The sequence below is a fragment of the Brachionichthys hirsutus genome, chromosome 3, assembly GCF_040956055.1.
Source record: "Brachionichthys hirsutus isolate HB-005 chromosome 3, CSIRO-AGI_Bhir_v1, whole genome shotgun sequence".
NCBI classification, from domain to species: Eukaryota; Metazoa; Chordata; class Actinopteri; order Lophiiformes; family Brachionichthyidae; genus Brachionichthys; species Brachionichthys hirsutus.
The window spans coordinates 2,501,943-2,517,228 of record NC_090899.1 but is presented as its reverse complement, the minus strand read 5'-3'; the positions used below and the strand labels follow the sequence as shown (position 1 = coordinate 2,517,228).

General features: G+C 45.4%; 2 protein-coding genes across 2 annotated transcripts; both read right to left on the bottom strand.

The window, feature by feature from the left end:
• Positions 1-298: 298 nt before the first annotated feature.
• si:dkey-24p1.7 (sialic acid-binding Ig-like lectin 10) lies at positions 299-6,360 on the bottom strand. The gene is made up of 13 exons (XM_068757495.1): positions 6,328-6,360; positions 5,853-6,176; positions 5,435-5,543; positions 5,239-5,350; positions 4,032-4,104; positions 3,346-3,753; positions 2,723-3,031; positions 2,294-2,602; positions 1,667-1,948; positions 1,305-1,589; positions 1,085-1,196; positions 793-862; positions 299-670 (listed from the first exon to the last, which is right to left on the bottom strand). Exons 1-13 carry the CDS (start codon positions 6,341-6,343, stop codon positions 299-301), a joined length of 2,781 nt encoding a protein of 926 aa, XP_068613596.1. The 5' UTR covers positions 6,344-6,360.
• Positions 6,361-10,066: 3,706 nt separating this feature from the next.
• mag (myelin associated glycoprotein) lies at positions 10,067-15,187 on the bottom strand. The gene is made up of 11 exons (XM_068756019.1): positions 15,160-15,187; positions 14,562-14,635; positions 14,100-14,468; positions 13,512-13,808; positions 12,853-13,110; positions 12,219-12,479; positions 11,822-12,127; positions 11,626-11,725; positions 11,031-11,127; positions 10,762-10,815; positions 10,067-10,556 (listed from the first exon to the last, which is right to left on the bottom strand). Exons 2-11 carry the CDS (start codon positions 14,605-14,607, stop codon positions 10,389-10,391), a joined length of 1,956 nt encoding a protein of 651 aa, XP_068612120.1. The 5' UTR covers positions 14,608-14,635; positions 15,160-15,187; the 3' UTR covers positions 10,067-10,388.
• Positions 15,188-15,286: the final 99 nt, after the last annotated feature.

Genomic DNA, 15,286 nt, shown 5'->3' with positions numbered 1-15,286 from the left:
AATAAGGTTTACTCAGAGGTCTCCTTCGTTTAATGTGAGAAGTGACACTCTCATTTTTCTTTTGCTGTAACTGCTGCCTTCCCGACATCTCCAAAAATGGGGAACAAAGTTGGGGGCAATATACAGCGTAGAGAGCAAAGAGTGCATAAGAACGTTATGAGTCAAGTTGGTATTTCTCAAGAGGAACCAAGTCTTGGGTTCGCATCCTCTCACAGCCAAGACAATGGCATCGGTTCTACTGTCAGAGATGGGTTCTACTCCCACACGAAACCTTCTGCTGGTTAGTTTCCCTCCATCCTCAGTCTTTCACATCCTTCGGGTTGGAGTACACGTCATCCACGTCTTCCTTCAGGGTGCGGCCTCTCTCCTCCGCCGTCTCCTCATCCTCCCCCATCATCACCTCATTCTCTTTGCCTTCCTCACCATCAAATTCTTCTCTTTCCTCTTTTGTGACTCGGATTTCAGAGTACTCTGTGACGCTGGTCTCTCGCTTCTTTGGTATCTCCCTCTTTCTTTTCAGCAGGGAAAAATCAATGCTGGCGTACTCCAAGTCTCCGGCGTCGGCGTCGTGATTCGTGGCTGCCTTCGTGACCGCCACAGCTCGACTTCTTTCTTCGGCTATGTCTTGGTAGTAGGTCTGATCTGCTTCCACCGCTTGACCAGCATCTATCTGTAAGTATGGAATCAATGAAAAAAAAAAAAAGTACCCAGATATATCTAATAATTCTTTGTGAGTGTTTTGAAGATGCGTTTTATCTATATGATATGATATTGACTAAATGCATAGAATACCAGTGGATCCTCCTGATTGGTCACCATCTCCACAGTTTCGTCCAGATTTCCAAAGCTCCTCAGTTTTATTCTGCAAAGACACATGTTATTAATTTAAGCATGACATTAATTTAATTTGATGCAGATTTGCAATATTTTCATTAAAAAATATATATTTTCCCCTCATCTCTAGTATAGACATTGACATTTTATTCCCAAGGGTTCTAAGCAGTACACACATTCCATTTGAATAAATTATGACTAAATTAAAACTTATGTATGAAGATATAGGAAAGCGCAGACATTAGTATACCTGCGGTATTTTGTGACTAAATAGCAAATGAATGCTGACAAAAGTATCCCAATCAAAAAAGCAATGATGATCTCCAGCCAATAAATGATTGTGGATTCTTCTCTGGATTGATCTGGAATGTGTCCAAAAAAAAGAAGAAGATTTGTAAATGCATTGAAGTGGATGGAAGCCACTGAAGACGCCATAAAGCAGCAACAAAAGCGCAGCGAGGGAGACGGACCTTCCGGCGGCGACGCGTCGGTACAGACGCTGAGGATTTCAGTCGTGAGTCCGTTTTGGTTGCTGCTGGCGCATTCAGCGACCTTGTTCCTGTGCTGCTTTACACTCAGCACGGCCGTACTGTTCACCGTGTGCTTCGACACAGTGGTGATCACTCGGTACTCGCTCAGGTTGTTCAGCAGCGGCCATCCGATGGTGGGCAAGGGAAGCCCCTCGCTGACGCACACGCAGGTCATGACCCCAGACTGAACCCGACACCCGGAGCCTTTTAAAATCTTCGGAAACGCTGTGGAAACACAAGCAGCGTGCGGATTGTGCCGAATGGGGACAGAAATGTCCATTCGAGGGCTCAGCTCTACTCACACGTCACGGTCACGGTCACGGTCAAGGTCACGGCGCCGTCCAGGTATCGGGCCGTACAGTCGTAGCGCCCGGAATGCGCTCCTGTCACATTAGAGATCCAAAGTGTGACCGATGCGGCGCTGCCCTGCGGGCCAGCGTCCGGTTCCCCGCTCAGGGCTGCGTTGGAACTGTTCCGGCTCCACGTGATGCGGGACAGAGGAACACTTTGGACGCCGCAGGTCAGATTCAGAGCATCTCCTTCCACAACGACTTGGTGGCCCGTGATTGTTAAAGTCCTCATGTCTGCGCAGCAATTTTGGAAAAATACATAAATAAAATTCTGCAGTTAAGACACAGCTGAAGGAAATAAAGGATAAAAGTGTAAATTATATCATTAAATTAAAGATTATAATAATTAAACCTCATTCATTTGACATTTTCCCTGTACTTTGTACAATGAGCCTTTCATATTCATGCTTTGCTACGTGTAAAAGGCAAAGTCCTTTCATGAAATACCTTTGACACGTCTTTTATATATTAGTTCACACAAACAGTCCCTCCATCTGTTCCTACCAAGTTCTAGAACCCATTGTGGCCCGCGAGTCAGAAGGTCTGCCCACCGCTGCTCTACACAGCCGGCGTACTTACAGGTCACTGTTACGTTGACTCTTTTCATCAGGGTGTTGTTCAGATACTTTGCTGTGCAGATGTATTGTCCCGTGTGTTCCGCTGACACGTTAGAAATGGACAAACTGCCCGTGCTGCCTCCTTCTCCTCCCTGCAGGCAGGTCTCGGCGTCGTCCTGCGGAGTCCTTTCTGTTCCAGTTTGCGTGCATTCGCCAGTGACTTTATTCCACGTGATCACAGATGGAGGGAAACTTTCCACGCCGCAGGTCAGATTCAGAGTCTCGCTCTCCTTCACGGTGGCATCCCCAGTGATTTTTAGTTCCTTCACATCTACAAGGCAAAATTAGCTACAATATTAGAGCGCCAACATTTCTGCAGGAGCACTCGTCATGTTGTAGACGCCATTAAAAGCGAAACCCTCTTGTCGAGAATCAAACGGGTCCCACTTACAGCTCACAGTAAGAGTCACCGTCTCCTCTGTCGTGGTGATGTTTGCAAAGCTGACCTCGCAGGTGACGTTGGTATTGTGGTCTTCGGCCGACGGATTAAAGGTCAAAGTTGAGGCGTGCGTCCGAGCAATCGAAGTCAGACTCTCCGTGTCGTAATCCGTGATGTAAGGATCGCTCTTTCCTGATCCTCTCCACGTCCAGGTGAATTTAGGGACCGATCCAGAGCAGAGACCCGGAGCGGTGCAGGTCAGCGTGGTCGGCCTTCCCGCCGTCAGAGGGGGGGTCGTCACTGTGGGCTTCTGGGTCAGAGCTGAGAGGAAAGCAGAAGACAGAAAAAATCTGTTATGGCTAAAATAATCAAATATTGGGAAGCATTGTTTGCAACGATTATTATTAGCAGTTGTTTTATGTAGAATGGCTGCAGTTCAGCAAGGAGATACTGCAGTTTCGAGTAGCTGCCTGCAGGGGTCGACAAAAGCCAAGCATGAGTTCTGCTCCACAAACACAGTACAGTACTGTACTATAAATACCCTAAATACTGTATGTTTGTATACTACATAGACACAGCAATGAACATCCCCTGTATGTACACACATATATATATATAGGTGCGGCTCTTCATACCTTTAACAGTGACAGCTACTCCATAAGGGAATGAAAATCCATCTTGGTTTCCCCTCCAGGATAAACCATTAACTCTGAGCTGATATGATCCCGAGTCCGACTCAGTGAGGTCACTGATTGCGATGCTGCAGTTTCTCCGACGCGCATCAGGTTCCAAGAGCGAAACCCGTCCTCTAAAGCCGGGCTGAGTTTTTTTGTTCATGTTAGGATGTAAAATCATATCAGAATCAATGCATTTTGGTTTGGACTGTTCACATTTGAACCAAACCATGTTTTGGGGTGTAAAGCCAGATCCCGTGTAGAAGAAACATGGTATGACGATGCAGAGTCCGGCCTCGGCTGTTATTGTCTCGGTCAAATAAATACAGAATCCTTTTTGACAACGTGCTCTTGGGACCAACGTGAAATCTGTTCACACAAACAGGGAGAGAAACGCAGCAATCATTTTCAACACGTAACACAATTCTGCATCTATGATCTAGAAAAACAATTTAAGTCATTTAAATAGTTGCGTACCCCGCAATTTCAAACATGGTTTGCAGATACATGGAGGAAAGTAACTAATAAAGGTAGTAAAATCAAATGTGTAAAACATTCTGAAGGGCGTTTATCCAAGACATTATTGAAACCAATGGGAAAATGTCATTATGTTGGCATCAATACGAGATTATAGTAAAGATGCATACCTGTGTCAGCATGGCAGCCACGCCAAAATAAAATCCCAGCCGCCCAGATGAGAACAATCATCGTGATTTGATTCTAGAGATCGTAACCTCTCCCACTACAGGACGATTCTAGTGAACATTCTGCCACCAAAGAGGAACCAATCAAAAGGAAGCTTCTCAATAGCTGACGTTACAGAATGCAATACAGGATGTTGCATTTTCAGTCATTCCATTATTGCAAGATGAATGCTGAAATATTCTCAGCTGCTGTTTCTGCCTCTTTATCTCTCTCTCTCTTTGTGAAGAAAATCCAGGAGCATCTAAACTTATGTCTATATTGGTAAAGGATCGCTCCATCGCACCGACTCCAACCAAAAGTCAAAAATACCTTCTCAACACAAACTCAATGTGCTCTTTGACCTCTTTTCTGTCTCGTTCTCCTGCGGTCGACGCTCCAGAGATTCTGCCGGCTCACGTTTCTTTTTCTTACGTCATTGTGCAACAGCGAGGTTTAGGGGAAGTTTCCCAAGATCCGCTGAGCAACTGTTGACATCTGCTGACACTTTATTGCATTTAACATTTAACACAAACTGAGTTAGAGCTAAAGAATAAACTCCACAAATTCAACACTTTCACTCTTGTTTAGTTAACTGCCAGATTTTTCACTCCAGAAATTTGCTGGGTATCACAATCTATGTATGTCATCACCAATCTGGACATTGAATAATAAAGATGAAACAGTTTTTGTTGGCTTTTCCTTTTCTTTCAATCTTGTACGATAGTCTAAAAGTACAGAAAAATCTACCAAAAAAAGGAACAAATACAACTTTGTTTTCAAAAATGATCAGCGTACGACAAAGACAATGTCCTTCCTATAAATTTGACATTACAGAATTTATTCCAAACACTGAAATGCACTAAAAGCATTGCTACAATACAATTTTAAGTATTAATTCGTTTGAATTAAAGCGTATTATTTCAGGTTACCAAATGGGTTGCACAATCCTCCATTTGCATTTGTTCAATAGAAAACAGCGGTTGTAATGGAAACGTCGCTATTGCTGTTGCAAGGCTGTGACCAGATCATTTTAAAATGAGTGCTTTTCCTTTTTGACAATAAAGGTTTAAAAACAAATTATAACAATATAAACGCAGAATGTAGGCAACAGTGAATCTAATCGAATAAAATGAATGAGAACATTGCACTGCACTAGGTGAAGCGTGGCGCTTCAATGCGCCTCGGGTGTCTGAGAACGTCGTACTCTAGCGACGGACGTCTTTTCTCCAATGCCATGTACGTCTTTTCCTCTTGGGACGGTTTCTCCTTTTTTCTCGAGCTCCTTTTGGGGGGAAAAGAACGAGCGAGACATGATAAAAGTATCCACCTCAACCTGGAAGTATGAAGCTATGACATCATAACATACCACAGGACAATCACGCAGATAATGCAGACGACGTTCAAAAGGAGAGACACGGCAACGATGGACCAGGGAAGAGTTTCGCTTGATCCTCCTCGAGCTGCTTCTTCAGAAGCTGTAATCGAGATTATATGACGGAACGTTAGATGACAGTTAGAGTAGACTAATAATAATAATAATAATCGTGTGGGTGTGGAGCTGTGAACACACAGTTTTACGAGCAACTTTATCAAAATTATGGTCCGGTGATCAGACTAATCAAGACTCCGTTCTCCAGAATTTGTCAACCCGAATTTAGGTCATATAATAATTTACTACCGATATGAGTTCCCTCTTGAACAGAGTATTTTACCATTTGTTATAGTTTGGACTGTCATCCTCACACATCTTCAATGTGAGGAGGACACCCTGCAGTTATACTCACACCTCACAGTCAGAATCACCGTCGTCTCTGTCGTGATGTTATTTGCGAAGGTGACCTTGCAGGTGATCTCAGTGCCGTTCTGCTGGGCGACCGAAGGGTTAAATTTAAAAGTTGAGCTGTGTCTCCGAGTGAAATCAGTCAGACGCTTCGTTTTGTAATCCGTGGTGTTTCCTGTGATGGAACCGTCGTCCTTTCCCGTTCCACCCCACGTCCAGGTGAATTTAGGAACCGATCCAGAGCAGAGACCCGGAGCGGCACAGGTCAGCGTGGCCCACCTTCCCTCTGTCAGAGGGGGGGTCGTCACTGTGGGCTTCTGGGTCAGAGCTGATGGGGACAAGTGGAATCAAGTGAGGAGCTTGCAGGCTAAAATAATCAGAAACTCAGTGAAACCTGTCAGTCGAGCAATAAACCGGCGCTGCCACTAGATTCACTTGCTATTATTCAAAATGAAAATGTTTACAGCAGTTCCTCATACCTTTAACAGAGATCATTATTTCTTTAGCGGATCTAGTGCGGTCAGCATAATGAAAGTATGCCCAATACGCTCCGGAGTCCGACTCGGTGAGGTCGTTGATGATGATTCGGCAGTCTCCTACATCCAGGTCAGGTTCCAGCTGAAACACTCGCCCTCCACCCTGAGGGCTGCTGGAAGAGATAATCGTTCTTGGAATACATGTGATCAGTAGCTTTGATTCACATTTCACCCATTTGATTTCGTGGAGCGTGGTGTCCCGGACAGAACACGGTACCACAACGCAGAGTCCAGCCTCTGCTGTTACTTGTCCTTTAGAGGGGGGGGGAAGTTAAAACAATAATTGGTCATTTACTTAACTGCTGCTAAAGATATTTCAAGAGATATTTCAAGAGACCTGAGACAGTGTTGCCTCCTCTTCCAGGGAACAGCAGAGTCAACCAGAAGAGGACAAACATCCCGATCTGAGGATTGACACAAACAGAGGCTACAAGATGAATAAAGAGTTCATTGATGAATGAGTTTTGACGTTAACATTTGTGTTCTGGTTCCGTCTGTAGAACTCTCTCCTGTGAGGACCTCCCTGCCGGCGCAGCTGCAAGTGAACCGGCGGATCAACCAACATACACACACCTGATCTTCATTCCGGCTCATCACATCACGCTACCTTTATTAGTTCTTCCACCCCCGAGACCCAAAGAGCCATGACCGCTACTTTTCTTAGCAGTATTTTTGTGTTCTAGATTTCTCTCTGGCGCCTGCCCACCGTTGGCTCTGGTGCCTTTTAAGTTGACAGTTCTTCCTTTTTTATTTTTTTTATTTTTTCATTGTCGGGAAGTGATTTTGTTGTTAGCGTATTATTTCGACGTTCGGCCTGTCTATTCCTGAGCATTTTGTCTTGTACAATTTCTTTTCACGCTAACATTTTCGTAATAAATAAAACACATTCTAAAAAAAAAAGAGATTTAAAGAGCTAAAAGTTGTTTCACTCTTACCAGCCTCGTCCTCCTCGTCTGTCCACTGCCACTCCTCTGACTTCTCTTATTGTGGTTGCCTCATCCTCTTCGTCTTTTCTGTGGAAAGGGGGGGGAAATAAAATCAAGAGCAATTAGTCAAATAAAAAAGCAATCAAACCAAATCATTGCAGAAATCCGTGATCATTACAGCTATTTTTTGCAGATATTTGAAAAGTTAAATCTAAATTACGGTGTCAAGAAAGAAAATCTCCATCAAGATAATTATAATCACTATGGAGTACACAGGCAATGCAGAAAAAAGATTGGATAAGACATTTATGTTGAAAAATAAGTAAACAAACTTCCCTATGAGGTGTTCAAAGACAAACAGAAAAATCCTCAAAAAAGGAACAAATGCAGCTTTATTTTCAAAAATGAACGGCGTACTACAGAGATAAAACTCTTCACATTTCATGTAGTTTTTATTGATTTATTTTTGCGTGGAAACGGGGGCAGATAACAGAGACAGGAATAAAAATAAAGCAAGCAAACCACATCATTGCAGAAATCCTTGATCATTAGATAACATTTGTAAACTTAAATTAAATAAATTACTGTTTCAAACATATGAAGAAATAAAATATCCAACAAGCTACATTTAATTATGATCACCATGAAGTACAGACAAATTTACAACACACCATGGAAAAAACAATCGGTAAGACATGTATATGTGGACAGATATGCTAGTCAGCATAAACCTCTCTATGAGGCGTTCAAAGACAAATTGATAGAACGGTGTCATTCCACCAGTTTTGGCCTGACATGACGGTGAAAAACCATTGGGTTGTGTTACAAATCAATCGATTATCTATTTTTTTAAACTTAAAGCATTCTCACTGTTTTATTCTGCAGTAGAAGGGCTTATTTGTCTGAACTTTCCAAATATAATTGTATGGGTATATATTCAAAATATGTTAATTAAGCCAGTGGAGAGATAAAATAAGATACAAGATGGAAAACACACAGCAAATCTATAAACATTGAATGCTGTATGTCTGCTGCAATACTGACGGTGATACAGTTATTGTGCTGCAGGTAAAATAGCGTGATGTCATTATAAATCCCTACAAATGTAGTTTACTCACTCACGGCTGCAGAGCATTATGGGTATGCTTTGACACCAGAGGAAATATCATCATCATCGTACTCGTCCCTGTGTCGACACAAATGCTTGTCATCGTGATTCATTTTTTCTTCCCATAAACGCAGTTAACAGTCCGAGGCCTTTCCTGACACCAATCGTCACGTCTCTGTCTTGACTTTCTTTTCATCTATCAGCATTATGCCAGTGTTGCAACAACGTTTTGGGAGGAAGGGAAAAAAACAGTGAAAACTGCATTCTTAATGTTCAACAACCACGTTTTGGGAAAATATATAAATATAAATGTTACTTTCCACATTTTAGAAATTATTTCTTATAGAGAAAATATGTATTAGTGTTGCGTTGCATGATTTCCTTAAATGACTTGCATTGCTGAAAAAACCCAACATAGAATATACGAATGTGAATTCAGTAACAGAACAAAAGTCAAAGTAATAATTTGTTGACAAGAAAAGTCTTCAAAAATGAACATAGTAATCTTTGAAACGCTGAATCACACAAGGATTTTTTATTTTTTTGGTTTGTCATTGACTCAAAAGTCTGACTTGAAAGGTTATGGACGTTGACCAGACAGGAAGTGCTTGCATTATGGGTAACGTAGGACCCCAGTGGAATGTGCAACCACAGTATGGCCTTTAAAAAAATCACAATTTGAAATCGACACCAAATGTGATGGGCGGGTACGACTGAACATCTGGGGGTTCCCTTTTAATGGTTACTTTAAAAAAAAGAGTTTAAAACAGCAGCTATTATCATTTAAATCAGCTGTAATCACATCAAGATGTATCCTGGCCTGTAAACGCAGCCTCTGATTTGACGTTGTGCGCACGAGTTAGAGGTACTATTTACTCACTATTAAATACTATATGTGCTCCTGCTGCAAGGTATGTGCTGTACACCCTTTCACATTCTATATACATGTTATTAATGTTATTGACACCACTATTGTTACGTTACACCATTAGTGGGCTTTATCATTACATCATAGGATAATCACATGTCTTTAAATAGCACAACAAATTGGCTAGTCAGCATCTTCTAAGTCGATCAAACACGTGATGCAACCCAATGGCAGTAAAGCACCACCGTATCCGGTAGAGCGATGCTACGACTTCCCAAACACGCCGGCGATCAGAGTCCTGCGGTCCTTCGGTAAGATTTGAACACACACTCACACATTTACACACACTGTCTAAAACAGATTACACTCCGACCATTCGCTTACAACTACGCTGCGCTTTCGGCCTGCATTTCCCAGATAAATCCGAGCTGGGCCCCCCCCCCCCCCCCATTCCGTACGGAGAAGATTCCCAAAAATCCAAACGCATTCTACAGTAAAATGGAAAAATGCAGGATATTTTTCAGAACCATACAACAAGCCGTTTGAAATCAGGAAAACCTCCTTGACTTGACATCAATAGAGACGTTGTCTTTTTCTCATTTATTAGGAGTCACAGCACATTAAATACAATTATGCGGAAACAAGTTCTGTTCTCGGCCTCGGTCGGTTATCTTCCTGGGATGTAAGTAACCAAGGGAAGGCAGAAGACAGAAGACCCTAACCCCCCCCCCCCCCCCCTCCCCCCCCCCCCAAGACTCCTTGCCCTGATGCTTCGACCGGTAGCAGACACAGTTACGATAGACAGATCAGTATGTAGCTGGTTAACTCAGGAGAGAAAGGCAGAGAATGTATTTAAAATTGTCCAATGGAAAGAAGAAAAAAAAAAAGAGTTCATCCAAATGAAGGGGCATCCCATGTAGGAGGGGCTGGGAGGATTGGGGGGTACTGGCATGGAGTGGGACATTAGATGTGACAAATCAGAGGAGTCGTCATTCGCAGAGGGAAATCCTGCAGAGGTTATTACACAGGTCGTGGGGGAAGAGGACGTGTCGGGGTCGCCGCCGCGTCCCGCACAGCCGAGGAATCAGGGAAGGATCGCGATTCATTTGGCTTTGATTTCCGAGTAGTTGCCGCCGTCATCTCCCCCCCTCCCCGAGGCGCCCTCCCTGGACCTGGACCCGGGCCGGGTGAACTCCAGCGCAGCGTAATTCAGCTCTTGCCTCTCCAGTCCTGCCACAGAGCCCACAGGTTGATAATCCCCGTCTTCTCCCTGCCGACAGAAGGACGGATCAGCGGCACGAATCAACGGCAAGGGCGTCGAGCGAGGATGTTGAGCTGCTTCCTGTTAGTGTGGCGGGTTTGGTGTTAGCGGTGTGGTGAAGCCATGCAGAAGCTACAGCTCTGGAAGCAAACATGGAAGCTGACACCGAGGCTTGCACTGCCGTTTTATGGGGGGGTTTGTTGAGGAACCTTACCGTAGTCTCCTCTAGAATGGAGTTAAACTTTGAGCCCAACAGCTCTGTCTTAAGCTGTGCAAGAGTTAGGGGAGAGAAGAACAGACAGAAAGGCAGAGAAGCGATGAAAGCAAGAGCAAACAGTGAAGTCTTGGTCGGGCTCATGGGCTGCTAGTTGTCACCTCATTAGTTCAAAAGGGTCACACACACACACACACACACACACACCACAGCCCCAAACAGAATGGTCATCCAACCCATCCTTCATCATCATCATCAGCATGTCTCACCACTTTCTTCCTCAGATTTTGTTTGTCCTTCTTGACTGCGCTGTAGTACAAAGCTGGGTTCTCCAGGACCACGTCCTGCCTAGGGTTGCCATTCTCTCTGGGGAGGGGGGGGTGGGGGGGGGGGCGGAGTCACATGATCAGGCTCGGTCTCGACCGCCACTAAGGCAGGACGAAACGCCAAGCCTGGGCATCCATTTTAAAACAACAAGCTCTGTGAGGTTAGGCTGGAGGCCGACTGGCGCTCTGAGCGATGCGGTTACTTTATGGGTTTAGTTCACGCCGGCTTCGGGAGCAATTTGTCAGAGGGAGCTCGGAGATTTTGGAGGAACCAGAAGCAGTGTCAGATCGGGGGTGGGTGGGTTGTGCCTGGGAAATGAGGTTAGTCCCGCCTTCTAACCCACAAATCAGCCAATGTGGATCTGCAAGGACTTTTGGCACATCTCCGAACAAAACAAAAAAATCCCACATTCACTCGTTCCAGCCGGGCGTTTTAGAATGGATGACGAGGCTTAAAGAGTTTCTATGGATGACAGTAAACGCTTAGTGAGGTAAACGACTAACTCCCGCCTCGCCGCGGGTTTGGGTTCACACTCACTTCTTGTTGTTGTGGCCGACGTATCTCACTGCTGCAACGATGAACGCTATGACCGCCACGCCTCCGATGGTACCGACGATAACGGCCATCAGGTACTTCTCTGAGAAGGAGATCAGAAGCATTGACGGGGGCAGACTGTAAATCAGAATTGTCCAAACGACGGCCGACCCCGTTAGAGACTCCGCCCTTTACTCACTCTCCTGCTGCAGCTCCAGCTGCACGCTCTCTCGTCCATGCATGTTGGACACGCTGCAGTGGACGTTGACGGCGGCGCCGTTGTCCACCCTCTCGCCTTTCTCCCGCAGCTTGATCATGCCCGTGGAGGTGCGCCCGTCCGTGTGCGTGTAGAAGTTGTACCGGCCATCTGTTTCGTTGACGGTGACGTTCAGGTCGGGCAGGTAGAACTCAACGGTGGGTTCAGGGTTTCCTGTGGCCATGCAGACGCACTGGACCCCCTCCCTCACCACCGTGCACTTGGACTCCTCCAAGAAGACGGGGGCATCTGTTTGAGGCAGTGGCATTTGAAATCAATGCACAAATCAATTCAATTGATTTGTAATTCAGCGTCCAACGCAGGGTGGCGAAGCGCTCACACTCAACGGTGACGTTGAGGGAGCTGCCGGCTCTTCCGTGCTCGTTCTCGGCCAGGCAGCGGTACTGCCCGTCTCCCTGCGGCGTGATCTCGACGATCTCCAGCACCGACAGCTCGTCGGCGGTGATGGTGCCCACGAGTTCTCCGTCCTTCAGCCAGGTGAGGGTCGGCGCCGGGCTGCCCTGGGTGCTGCAGTGCAAGGCCAGCGAGGCGCCCTCCTGAACGGTAATGGAGTCGTTTACAGCGGGCTCGCGGGGAGGGTCTGCAACGAAATGCAGCGCTTTTGATTTTCTGGCGCTGCGAGATGCTCCACTGTGTTCCACAGATGGTCTCCTGCTGCTTGAGGTCGCGTGTGGAGCGTTTTCAGAAGTGTAAAACGGAGAACAGATGCCTAGAACGGGGGTCGGCAAGCTAAGGCACGCGTGTCACGGCTGGCACACGAGGGCATTTATGTTAGCACACAGAAAATATATTTAAAAAGTATTGTATTTTAACAACTCACAAGAAATGTAGCACATTAAATTTTCTTAAAGTACTTAGATAATTCTAAATTAGCAGTTATAAATGCAGACCATTACATTAGAACTGAATAAACTTTTCACACGCGTTGGAAGTGGAGCTGCGTGGGGACGTACACTTGACGGCCAGGTACAGCGAGGTGTTCATCATGCCGTAGCCGTTGTCCCCCACACAGGTGTAGATTCCTTCCTGCGCTGGCGTCACATCATCCAGGGATAGGGAGATGTTGGACGCCGTGTCCCACAAAAGCTCCTCGTCTCCGAACATCCACGATATCCTGGAAATAGGGTTGCTGTCCACCTCGCAGTGAAGCGTCACAGAGCCGCCCTCCATCACCTCCGAGGACACGTTAACCCACACAGAGCGCGGGGAGTCTGCAGGAGGAGGCAAGGACGGTAGATTTTTGCAATTAAAAAGGGGGAAACAAAAAATTGTCCCACCTTAAGTTGCCGAATTTGTTATCCCACTCAAGGGAAACTTGAACATTTCTCAAACACCACATTTTTAAAAATGCCTTTAAACTTGTCAGATGGTCCGAGTTAAATTAAGATTAGATCAAATTTGTGCCAATTAGACTCGTGATATTGTTTAATCCAAAAACTGCTGACACGTCAGAACAAATATTTGAGACGTTGACCGTACTCTACAAAGAGATGCGTTCAATTTAAATGGTTGTTAATAAGGCCTCTTTTTCTTACTTATATGGTTGATAGAGATGGAAAATAATTATTATTATTACTTGTTTTCCTGATTGTTTTTTTTTTTTTTTACTTACATTTGATGTCCAGAGAAAAGAGCCTCTCGTAGACCAGGGTGGTGTTGGGGTAGTAGACCCTGCAGCCCAGCAGCTGCCCGTTGTGCATGGGTCTGGGCGTGAAGGTCAGGGTGCTGGAGAGGACCGCTGTATTGCTTTCCTCCAGGTAGTCCGGGCTTAACTCCGGGTCGGGCAGGTAATCCGTGTACATCCACTGGATCTCCGGAGTCATGTCGGGGCAGTTGTCTGGAGCGTAGCATGTCAGCTCCAGACTCTCGTCGCTCACTATCTCCTCGGGGATGTCGATGTTGGGCTGATCTGGTGGGTCAGGAATGCAAACTCATAACTGGGTTTCACTCAGGAATGATAATAAGACAAACTTTATTCTAAAGCAGCATTTTGTATTGTTTTTCCTAAATTGCAGCTCAAGTTTAAACAGAAAAGGTCTTCTATAAACCGAAAGGCCGCTTTGCAACGCAGTAGGTGTCCAAAATGTTTAAGTGATCAAAGGCAAAAGTCGAACAACTGTCAAATGATTTTTAGGATAACCAGATTTCCTATTTCGGGGTCCTGATTACAGATTGATGTGCAGCAAATTCAGTGCCTTACCCAGAACTTTGAGCTCAGCAAAGTCCGGGAATGTGTACATGTTGGCTCCACCGAGGTCAGCGCGGAAGTAGTATCTCCCCGAGTGCTCTGATCCGATGTTGCTGATGAGCAGAGTGCAGTTCCTCTGATGCAGGTCGCCCAGCAGCTTGGTCCGGCCCTTGTAGCTCTCGTGCACAACGTCGGTGCGCGACTTGAAGACGACCGGCGGGTAGAGCTGCGGGTACGGCTGGCCGTAGTACCAGATGCCGTGAACGCCGCGGTACGGCCTGATCCCGGACGGATACACAAATGTGCAAGGGATGACCACGCAGGAGTTCGTCATGGCCGAGATGTCCCGAGGTACCCAAACGTTCCATTGGCAACTGGCATCTGAGAGACAGTTGGGTGAGATGTGATAAGAGGAATCCTCTTTGAGTGAGCGATGAGGTGAAGAGGTACGGGGCGTGTTTGGGTTTTTTTTACCATTGATGATGAGCAGCAGTGGAAACAGCAGCTCCAAACACCACATGGTCTCTGCTCAGCGCTGGACCAGAGACCTATAGAACACGAGATCCTGATCATTACAGCATATTTATCACCAAGAAGAAGACCTTAGGACTTTGTAACATTTCGTCTCTGTACTTGTCTTAAAATCCACAAATGGGATGAATGTGGACTTTTGGCTAAAAGTATAGCTCGGAGTAATTTTTTGCAAGTGAATCCATTATAACAAAACAAAGTTAATTTGATTTTAATCTCATCACATTTTAATCTCATCACAGATGCCCCTCCAAATCTGTATTCTCAGCAGGGATGACACCAAAGATTAAGCAATGCTCGGGCAGCACCGCAGACATGAGTGAGAGAAAAAGGACCATGAAGCGCACACACACACACACACACACAGTGTCCTTCCCATTTTACTACTGATATTAAAAGGGTAATAAAATGTTATAAACTGCATAAATGTCTAGTTTTATGTCTAATATTACAACACCGCTGATGCTGATACAACAGCAGCTCTGATGGGGTTGTGTGAATTGTGCGCTCACTGTTTGTTCATCTCTTTGTGTGGTTTTACCTCGAAACGCTGACAGTTATAAAAAAAAAAAAATGGGCCGAAGCGCTGAGGGTCGGCTTTTCAACAGCTCCACTGGCGGGTGTTCACTCACAGGCCCAGACAGCTTGACAGCCTTCTTTTCTGTAAA